General features: G+C 45.4%; 1 protein-coding gene across 1 annotated transcript; it reads right to left on the bottom strand.

The window, feature by feature from the left end:
* Positions 1-62: 62 nt before the first annotated feature.
* Rdh16 (retinol dehydrogenase 16) lies at positions 63-7,355 on the bottom strand. The gene is made up of 4 exons (XM_005335651.5): positions 6,863-7,355; positions 4,644-4,902; positions 3,235-3,398; positions 63-1,813 (listed from the first exon to the last, which is right to left on the bottom strand). The coding sequence occupies exons 1-4, from the start codon at positions 7,173-7,175 to the stop codon at positions 1,596-1,598; spliced, it is 954 nt and encodes a 317-aa protein (XP_005335708.1). The 5' UTR covers positions 7,176-7,355; the 3' UTR covers positions 63-1,595.
* Positions 7,356-10,108: the final 2,753 nt, after the last annotated feature.

Here is a 10,108-nt window from a genome sequence, read left to right as displayed (position 1 = left end):
TCAGATGCTGGACCCACACGACAAATTTTTTAAATGAACGGCACTCAAAACATCACATGGCATCCATTAGTATGCAGAATTTTAATATTTTTTGTGTATCTGTTGAAAGTAAAAATGAATAGCCCTGCAATGTTAGATATCACTGTTTTCACAATGGACACTGGTCACTGTATCCATTTACACTGTGTCCTTGTGTGAACCAATTACACAAGATTCTCTAAAGGTTCCAAATCCTCTAAAGCAAGAAAACCAAGACTCCTGGGGTGATACTACCCAACTCCAACGACTCCTCCCAGGACTCTCCATCACTTTCTGCAAATGCTCTCTCTATTCAGCCCCGACTCCAGAGGACCATCACTATACGGACAACACGTAGAGTTGGGTCTTAGGAAGTTGGGGATAATTCAAGGCTTTCTTGTCCAGCATACAGGAGGTGCTCAGCAAATGTTGAACAGAAAAGGAAAGATCAGGGTCCAGAAGTGACTCTCACTCCATGCCACCAGAAGGAAGAGGGAGTAGAACAGCAGTGACAGACTTGAGAAATGACAGGACAGAATTGCAATGAGTTTAAAATCAATGTAGGTCACTGAGGGTCACAGAGAGGTGACTGGTGAGGGGAGGGAAGTTTCAGCTACCCAGGAAAGGGATCTGAGACATGCCAGATCCTCTGAACATCTCCACACTGGCCCATCTGCTATCTGATCTTGTGAATCAAGGTATTTGGAAGTCTCAGAAGGGAAACAAGTCCCTCTCACCTCTGTGGCAGAGAAGATAGAGAGGGCAGGGATTATACCACTTCCTTCTTCTGATCCCACCTCAGGTCATTCCTTTCATCCCCTATTCTCCATGAAGGCACCTGACTCTTCCTCCCAGTGGTCCACACCACATTTTTCCTCATGCCCTTAGTTCAAATCACTGGGCATTGGTCAAGTTTTTGAATTTTATTCTAAAACAAAACTAATCAAAAGAAAGCCATGGTTTCAAGACAAATAAAAAATTGATTTCTGAGTCCTCTGCCAGGATCTGTATTGAGGACACCTCCTCCCCACCAATGCTACAGACTTGGCTCCTAAGACTTGAGGGTATAGGTTGGCTGCTTGTTGCCCTCCTAAACCCCCTCATGAGGTGCACAGATGATATCAGAAGATGAGTGCCCCTGCTTTCTCCAGGCCATCTGCATACTATGTGAGGATATAAACTAGCCAGGGTTAATGCATAGCCTGAGGAGAAGGACAGGAGGACAGAAGGCACAGCAGGTGTGAGCTGAGCATCCTCTCACCTGCTTACAACTTTCCCACCTGTGTAGATTCCTCATGGTTGGTCAAAAGGCTTAGAAACTTGAACAGATAACAAAATCAATTGGACATCAATGAGTGCTATGAAGTTCCTATTCCTTAGCAGAATTCCTTGAGTCTTTTCTCCTAATTTACCAGTTGTGAGCGATATCTTAGCAGAATCCTTTGAACGAAGAAAGTAGGATAGATAACATAGTGACATGACTGCTCCCTCCCTCCACCCTAGTTTCCTTCCCTTGAAGCATCCCCTCCCTCACACAGTACCCAACTTCCCACAACCCATGCACTCCAACGTTGACTTCACAGGGTCTTTTCAGGCTTTGGAGCATTCCAGGAGATTATGGCGTCCACTAGGAAGGTCGGCAGGTAGCTCATGGGGATGTAGAAGAGCTTGGCATCCCAGCCAGCTGAATACCGTGTGCGGGGGTAACAGGCAGTCAGTGCATGCTCCATGCAGTTTGTCACCAAGGATAAGTCCTCTGAGCACATGTTCTCCAATGATGTAATTGTTTTCATGTCTGTTCAGAATGAGAAATGATCCAAATTATTTCTACCTCCCAATACTCCTGCTCTGGGATCAAGTTAGGGAGGAAAGCATCTCTAAGAATTCATGCCCTCCCTTTTCCTGTAAGCAGCCTGAGGTGACCTATGAAAATGGTGCTCTACTCTCTTGACTCAGGAAACCCCACAAAATCATGCAAATTAAGAGGTTCAATCTTTGTGTTCACTTGAAGAACATCCATAAAACTATCCAAGCCATCAAGGGTATGCATATCTGAAAAGCCACTAAGCATCTGAAAAATGTCACTTCAAAGAAGCAAGGTGTGACTACACAACCAGTGTAACTCTGCATCATGTACAACCCCAAGAACAGGAAGTTATTATACTCCATGTATGTATAATATACTCTATGTCATGAACATCTAAAAAGAACAAATGAAGGAAAAGAAGGAGAAGGAGAAGAGGAGGGAGAAAGAGGAGGAGGAGAAGTAAAAGAGGAGGAAGCAGCAGCAGCAGCAAGGTGTGCCATACCAGCATTACAACGGTGACACTGGAAGTGTGCCTCCGCCAAAGAGTCGGGCTGGATACAGGGTTGGTGGCCCAAAAAGAGTGCTGAATTTTTGTTGCACATGCTTCAAAATGCAGAGAGGATGCTGAATTTAAAGGCTTAGATGTAGATTCTCTGGTTATTGAACACATTCAGGTGAATGAAACACCCAAGATACATCACTGTTTCAGAGTTCATAGTCAAATTAGCTCAAATGAGTTCTCCTGCCACATTGAGATAACACTTACTGAAAAGGAACACATTGTTCCTAAACCAGGAGAAGAGGTTGAATGAAAGAAAAAAAGATAACCCAGAAGAAATTGAAGAAACAAAAAGTATGGCATGGGAATAAATTCAACATAAAATAAATGCAAATAATAGCAGTGGGGGGGTGGGGAAAGGAATTCCTTCTCTCCATCTACAGCAGCCATGCCCCAAATCTAATCTGTCCCAGGTCCTAGGAGGTGCCATACAACCTAGCCTCAAGGAACAGCTGCTCCCCACTAAACCACCCCTGCCTCTGTTTCTGGGAATATCTGGGCACATTAACTGAAGGTCTCTCCCAAAACTAGAAATAAATCCAAGCATGTGGAAGGCAGCTGTCTCTCATGCCAGCTGACCAGGAGTACAATAGTGTCTTTTCTCTCTGGTTTTACTTTTATCCTTGTGAAAATGAGGCTTTTAGATGAAACAGTGTCCCGCATTTTAATAAGCCAGGGCCCCTCCTAAAGTGACCAGTTGCCCATGCAGCACCAATGGTATGGGATTAACCATCTCACTTTGCTTGGAGACAGACCTGATACATGGGAGGCACTGATGGTAGTAGACTAAGGATTCAAGAAGAGGGTTTGTGTCTCTCCCCACCTACTAATGAGTACAGAGCTTACTCACAGTGTGCCAGAAACTTCTCTCCATAGGTCTCTTTGACCTCTGAGCTGGCCTGGTTCCATTGATTCTTTAGGGTCTGTGAGTATCTCTCAAGAGGTAAAATGTTGGTTCTGAAGAAACCAGGCTCAATTATAGCCACCTTCACCCCAAAATAAAAGAGGTCTCTCCTGCAAGGAAGAAAATCAGAGGGCAAGGATGTCAGAGGCCTCACAAGACAAAACTCAAACAATAAATAATTATACTCCAATGTAAGATTGGGTGAAAGAAATTCAAAAACTTGGTATATAGTATATATAACACCTGAGGCTAAAAATTGTGATGTTGGTATTGCCTTCCTATGTTTGAATATTTTTCAAGACTTTTGCATATACCAGCTTTAATGCTCTAAATACTGCCTATTCTGGCAACAATTAAGAGTAATCTCCTGTCAGTTCCCTCACATCCAATGAATTATAAGTCTTTGTCCCCTTTGTCATCTCCTCTGTACTCCTCAGACCCCTCTTCTCCCCTCTCCTACCCCTGGAAGCTTCCAGCCATCTCCCACCTGGAACCTTGCAACTGTCTTCTAGGGAGCATCTCTGCCTTCAGTCTCAGCTCCTCCCACTGGGGGCCACCCTTCACACTGCAGTCAGCAGGGTCCATGGATGCCAACTGGTCCAAGTGGCTCCCCTACTGTAATCCCTCCAAGGTGTTGCATTGCCCACAGTACACACCTGTCCAGACCCCAGGTCCTCTATAAACCCACTGTGCTTCCCTGCCTAGCCATGCTAATGCCAGACCCAATCTTGTCTTTCTTCCCCAGGAGAACCCCTTCACTTAGAAGGAGTCAGCTAATGCTCACACTGGGCCTGTCTGATGAGGTTTTCCCACCTGGGAAGCCCTCCTACTCTTCATTATGGATCTTCAACCCTCAGCTAAGACCTCTTCTGGTGGCTGCCATGGTTAGTGTGGCTGATTTAGTCACAACTGCTCTGAGGGATGGTAATGATGGAGTATCTTCTCTCCCCCTCTGTCCCAGCTATCAGAGATTCTAGGTCAGGAACAAAAACCTTACTGTTGTGCTAGGATTCAGTTATTATGCACTTGGACAAGAGCCCCCACAAATACCCCTTCAATAGACTAAGATGCTGACCCACCCCACTATAAGAACTCTCTGATACTGAATATAACAGTGGTCATGTCTGTGCTCTAGACCAAATTATCCCAGTTCCAATTCTGCCTCAGAGACTTTCTGCCTATGGACCCTCCTCCATGGTAAGATGTGTTTAACTTCATTGAGGCCTAAAGCCTTGCCTGTACCCAAGACATGGAATGGTGTCTCCCTGTTCAGATGGTCTAAATTCAGAAGGCAGAAAGTGAGAGAGTCACAAAAACCAGAGAGGGAGGGTTCTCCAAGATGGGGCCTCCAATACCTGAGGCTGTCAGAGAAGGCCTCTACGCCGTATTTGGAGATGCAGTAGCCGCCACCAGAGAGTGACAACCGGCCCAGGATACTGGCAACATTGACCACGCGGCCCCTCGCCTTCCTCACTAAGGGTAGCAAGCTCAAAGTCACCTCGATCACTCCCAGCAGGTTCACCTCCAGTACTCTCACAAAGTCCTGTTTGGTCAGCCACTCATTGGGAGCAACAGGTAAGGCGATGCCGGCATTATTCACCAGGCCCCAGAGCCCTGGGGATAGTGGGAAGACGAGAGAACCACACTGTATTTTCCCTGAGTGGTGCAGACACAGTTGTGGCTCAAGTTCACACTGTAGCAGACAGAGAGCTCTGACAGGCGTGGACAAGGAGGGGTGGGGCAAGCCACAACTGCTGGGGTGGGGCTGCAGAAGTCGGGAGCCACTAGGCGATAGGACTGATGCCCTTCCTCTTTCTTCTGTGATTCTTCATGGCCCAGCTCCCTGCAGTTGCTTCCTATTTGATGATTGCAAAAAGGGATGTGGAAGAAGTCCCGTGCCTCCATCACTCTGGAAACACAGAAAATACATCTGACCTCTTAAAATTATTGGCATCCTTACAGACATTTTATTCTCTTACCTACATTTTCTATCTTCTGGGCAGCTTAAACTAAGTGCTCCCCCAGGGTCTATGGGTTAAGAAAGACAGGAAAAGTGGAGGGGGAGAAATGGGAAGAGAGGATGCAGAGGAAAAGGTGAAAGGGAAAAGGAAGAAAATGCAAAACTAATAACTGGGTAGAATTTGGTTGAGAAACAAAGAATTGAAATCCTAGTTGGGGGATAATTTGGAAAACAGTTGGTGTGTTTGTTCTCAGGAAGCTGACTTTGAACCCTCCTGCGCTGATATTGAGCAACTTTCCTGGGGAAATGCTTGTGAAACCCACAGGGCAGCTTTGGGAGGAGACGAGGCTGCCCCACCCTACCTACAGCATCCAAGTCCCACCCTCTGCCCCAGAAAAATCACACTCTCTCTTCCCGCTCACCCAGAAGGCCACCCTCACTCCTCCCCAGTCCCCAGTTCACTAGTCTTCAAGTTAACTACTCCCGAAGACCCCAACCTCACCTCTAGGATCAAACGGCATTTCTATACATTCCTATACTACAGATCGCCTGCAACATGGGCAGGAATCTGTCAATTTAGGGCAAGTGGTGGTGCCTGTTGATCTGGAAAACTTGGTGGGTAGGGGAGCCATGTCCCTCCTCAATCCTTCCTTGCCCTTGTGGGAATGCATAATCTTTTATCAAGATATTTCATTCCTAAGAACCCAAGGATATAAATTTTAAAAAATTTACTAAGACAGCATTTATGACAAAGCAATTTCAACATACCACCCTGACCTATGTTCCAATAAGTGGGGCAGTGTCAAAGGATACCATGTTTCAAATCATTAAATATAACCATTTGAAGAAATTTTTCAGAAAGTGGTAAACTACTCATCTTTTTTTAAGTGAAAAATACAATCCCATATGTTTAAAAATGTCAAAAGTATATATCTCTAGGTGGTGAGATTATAGATTAATTTTGTTGTGGTTTTATGCATTCTAGTACTTCTGGCAATATTTTATTTTGCACTGACCCTTAGGAAAAAAAAAAAGAAAAGAAAAAGGAAATCAACATTGCTTTCTTCTCCCTAAAAACACAGACAAAAGAATGTAGTAAAAGAAAGAAAAAGTTACCCCTTCCTAGTTCATGACTTTTCTAAGCCTGTCCTTTTCCTCACATCCTGCTCTGAACACAGGAATGTCCTCAGCTCTCTAGGTGGAGGAGGATGGATGGCTGATAAGAACAAATTACAGTGCTGATACATGAGCCTGGCTCTTCCTGCATAGGGCTCCAGCCTCCAGCATTCCTATAGAAAGGTACCATCGCCAATCCAGTACTCCATATCTAGCCATGCAGCCCCTTGGCTTAGACAGGAAGACAGAGGACAGAGAGATTCTCAAGGGCAAATTCTCTTCAGGGCACCCTCTCACCAAGTCTAGAGAATTCCAAGGCTGGGATAAGAGGTGGAGACTGGAGATAGAATGGCTCAAGCAGGCATGCTGGGGAGGGAAAGGAAGTAGATATAACTTCAAGTCCCCAAAACACTTGTGGAGCCTCACCAGGGAGCACCCAGGAAATGTCCCTACACAGAGAAAAGAAACCAGCAGACACATCAGGAATCTGGGTGGTACCTCTCTCTCCCACATGCTCCTTCACCCACTGGGTGGCTGCAGCAATGCTCTCTGTGTTGGTAACATCCAGGGTCACCGTCTCCAGCCTCGCTGATGTCCGGTCCCTCAGCTGTTTGGCCCCCTCCTCTGTCAGACATGCAGCCAGCACCCTCATGCCTTGCATGTCCAGCTGCCTGGCCAGCAGATTCCCAAAGCCCGAGTCACAGCCTGTGATGAAGACATACTTGTCTTGGAGGTGGCTCACCACCTGCCTCTCCCTGTACCAGCGCACAAGGTAGTACAGGCCTACAAGGACCACCAGGGAGAGCCACATGGTTTTGTAGAGGACAGGCACAGATGCTGAGTAAAATAAGTCTGGCTTCTGTTCAGACAGAGGATGGGAAGAAGTAGAACACAGAGCTGTGGCAGGCAGGACAGCCTCCAGGTACTTTGGCAGAGAGGCTTTCCTTTTCTCCCTGATCCTGCTCCACCTCTGTGCTCTTTGAACTGCTTTTGATGATGCTGATACGTAGATGCCTTTGGATATCCAGAGTCCTGTTCCAAAGAAAACATTTCTACTCAGCAACACTTCCCTCACCTGGATTCTTCTCTCCTTCCCAGTGTTCACACAGGAATACACACACACACACACACACACACACACACACACACACACACATACCCCTAACACACATGCCATTCTAATCTAAGTTCCAGGGTTAGAACTATCTCTATTTATCTCACACAACAACACCCCTGCACTGTGGACTTTCTGCACATGCAGACAGCACCCTCAAACCTTGCATGTCCAGCTGCCTGGTTATTGAGAACCTACTCTTTAAGCTGAGACACATTTACAATGAAATTCCTTTTGAATGTGAGTTTCCTTATCAGGCTCAGCACCCAGAATCATTCCTCAGAAAACAAAGTTGTGTTCATTCTCTCTAGGACTACAGGAATAGGCAGAAAGAGTGAACAGGAAGAAGTGTCCTCCTGGTATAGTAGTTGTCTGGAAAAAGGGAGTGAGGGACCCCAAACAAGGAGTCTGACCTCAGAGGTCAGGGGGAAGAAAGGGAATGGGGGCAGGAACCCCAGCACCAATATTCCCAAAGTTGCTGAGAGGAAGGAATAGAAGGACTTGCACAAAGCAAGTATAACTATAGAAATCAACACCCCCTGAAGATGTCCTTTCTTCAGCTGTATGGATTCAGCTTGATATGACTACAGCCATCTTGAATCATAACTACATGACTGCCCCAGAATAAACCCCAGCCAGCTTTCTTTTCTTTTGCATAGTTTCCCATTAGATGGGAACAATTCAAGTAGGATGTTGAGTTTTACAATCAGACCCTGGAATTGGGGATATACCTGACTTCTTGATACAAGCTTAAAATAAGCTAGATACATGCCAGCTAGGATGAAATCACATTTTGTCCTAACCCATTCACACACCCTTCTTTCTGATCCAAATGGCAGGGATCTAACTAGTCTTGTTGCCAGGCAGGGCCATGCTTCCTTCAGTAAGTCCCCTACTGCAATCCTAGATCTATCTGCCTCTTTCTTCAGCCTCATGGCACCTTGGAGCCAGTCCTCATACACTCGGATGAGTTGTTCTAGACTACCAGCCCTGAGTGCCTGTTACATTTTCCTGCCCCTCCTCCTCTGGGGCTTCTCCTGCCTGGTCACACGCTGAGTGTCTAAAAGCAGAAAAGACTTAGTTGAACAGCAGAATAAAATAGACACTAGTATTGCTGAATGTGTATATGTGACTGTATGACCAATGTGATTCTGCAACCTGTACACTCAGAAAAATGAGAAATTATACCCCATTTGATTCAAATGTATGATATGTCAAGATCATTGTACTGTCATGTGTAACTAATAACAATTTAAAAAAAAAAAAAGAACATGCCCCTCAGAGATGACAGGGTTTCCTGAGCCTCAGCCAGGCATGGAAGGCCCTGAGCTCTAACCACTGGAAAAGTGTTTGTTCAGTGTGTATCCAGCATGGCTGATAGAACAGAACTTCCCCCCAGGAGACCAAAGACAGCTAGAGCCTGGACCCCATAATCACTGTCCATGGAGGGGCTCCCAGGGGGAGGAAAAGGATGCCATTTCTCATCGGGGCTTGGGGGAAAAGGGGTAGGGTGGCAGAACAGTGGGCAGAAGAAATGAGGGTTTCATAATTCTGAGCTAGATGGTCCACATTTACATGAATTTCTGTACCTGAAGGAAGGGAGGAGGAGGAGATAGACCAGTAGGGAAAGAAGTTTCCTGCAGAAACCTGGGCTGGAGAAGAGCTGCTCCCCCCTGGTGGTTCCACTGTGGTACTGCAGGCTAAATGCAGGTGTTGGCTTGGGATCTGCCACCATGGATTCTTCAGCCCATCCCTGTAATGGCCACTCTCTCCAGGTGCTGCTCCAGCTGGCATCCTATATGAGTTTTCCAGGAAGGAGGGAAACAACAAGATCGTTGACAGGTAAAGGCCTGAATCTTGTGTTAATTACTCAAACCTGTTCCAAGCCCTAGAGGGCATGTAGCATTCTTCTAAGCCAGGGACAGAAACCCAAACCTAAAAAGAGACACCCCTTCCTGGAGTGTAACTCGGGGTCAAATATCTGGGAGGCACAAGTGGGGTATTGGTGAAGGCGATCCCCCACTCTCTGTCTTGACAGGGTCACAGTGAGGATGAATGCTGGCAAAGCCACGCTGGTTGGTGGGTAACCGAAACCATGAGACCCTTTTTTATGTAATTGGGACTTTGCATTTTCATGCTTATGTTTCTCACAGGAGGCATGAGTATGTTAAATGCCAAACAAATTAAATTTCAGATGGCTAGAACAGAACAGGTAGTTCATGCCTTGGAGGCCGTTCTACCATCCCTCAGCATATCAAGGACAAAGTAAAAGGCTATTCTTCTATCTTAGTACATTGTGGACAAACCTAATAACGGACAACAATCATCCTCTGAAAGAACATGAGAACTAGTGCACCTTGACTGAAAAACAAACTCTTTGAGAACTAGTGTACCTTGACTGAGAAACAAAGAAACTCTTTGAGAAAGCAGCTCAACCAGTTTTATGAGAATAAATTTAGGAATTAATTAAAATAGCTTTATAAGACACAGTTTTAAAACAATGTTAGAAATATTATTTTATTTAGATTCTTAAGTTTAGAAATTCTAAAATTCTTTAGAAACAAACTTTAGTTGTATAGGTTTCTGATATGTTTTAAGGATGATTCATAAACTTTAGGATATTTTAAATA

The sequence above is a fragment of the Ictidomys tridecemlineatus genome, chromosome 6 (assembly GCF_052094955.1).
Source record: "Ictidomys tridecemlineatus isolate mIctTri1 chromosome 6, mIctTri1.hap1, whole genome shotgun sequence".
In the NCBI taxonomy this organism is placed as follows: domain Eukaryota; kingdom Metazoa; phylum Chordata; class Mammalia; order Rodentia; family Sciuridae; genus Ictidomys; species Ictidomys tridecemlineatus.
The sequence above is the reverse complement of the archived record's forward strand: the minus strand, read 5'-3'. Positions and strand labels throughout refer to the sequence as shown.

Bases quoted from the DNA above. Each gene is read 5' to 3' on its own strand.
- Rdh16 (XM_005335651.5), bottom strand. From the start codon at position 7,175: ATGTGGCTCTCCCTGGTGGTCCTTGTAGGCCTGTACTACCTTGTGCGC. The intron at 3,399-4,643 runs GTATTGGAGGCC...TCTTCCTTGCAG, and splicing joins GCCTTCTCTGACAGCCTCAG to GAGAGACCTCTTTTATTTTG. The intron at 1,814-3,234 runs GTGAGTAAGCTC...CATTCTGAACAG, and splicing joins AGAGAAGTTTCTGGCACACT to ACATGAAAACAATTACATCA.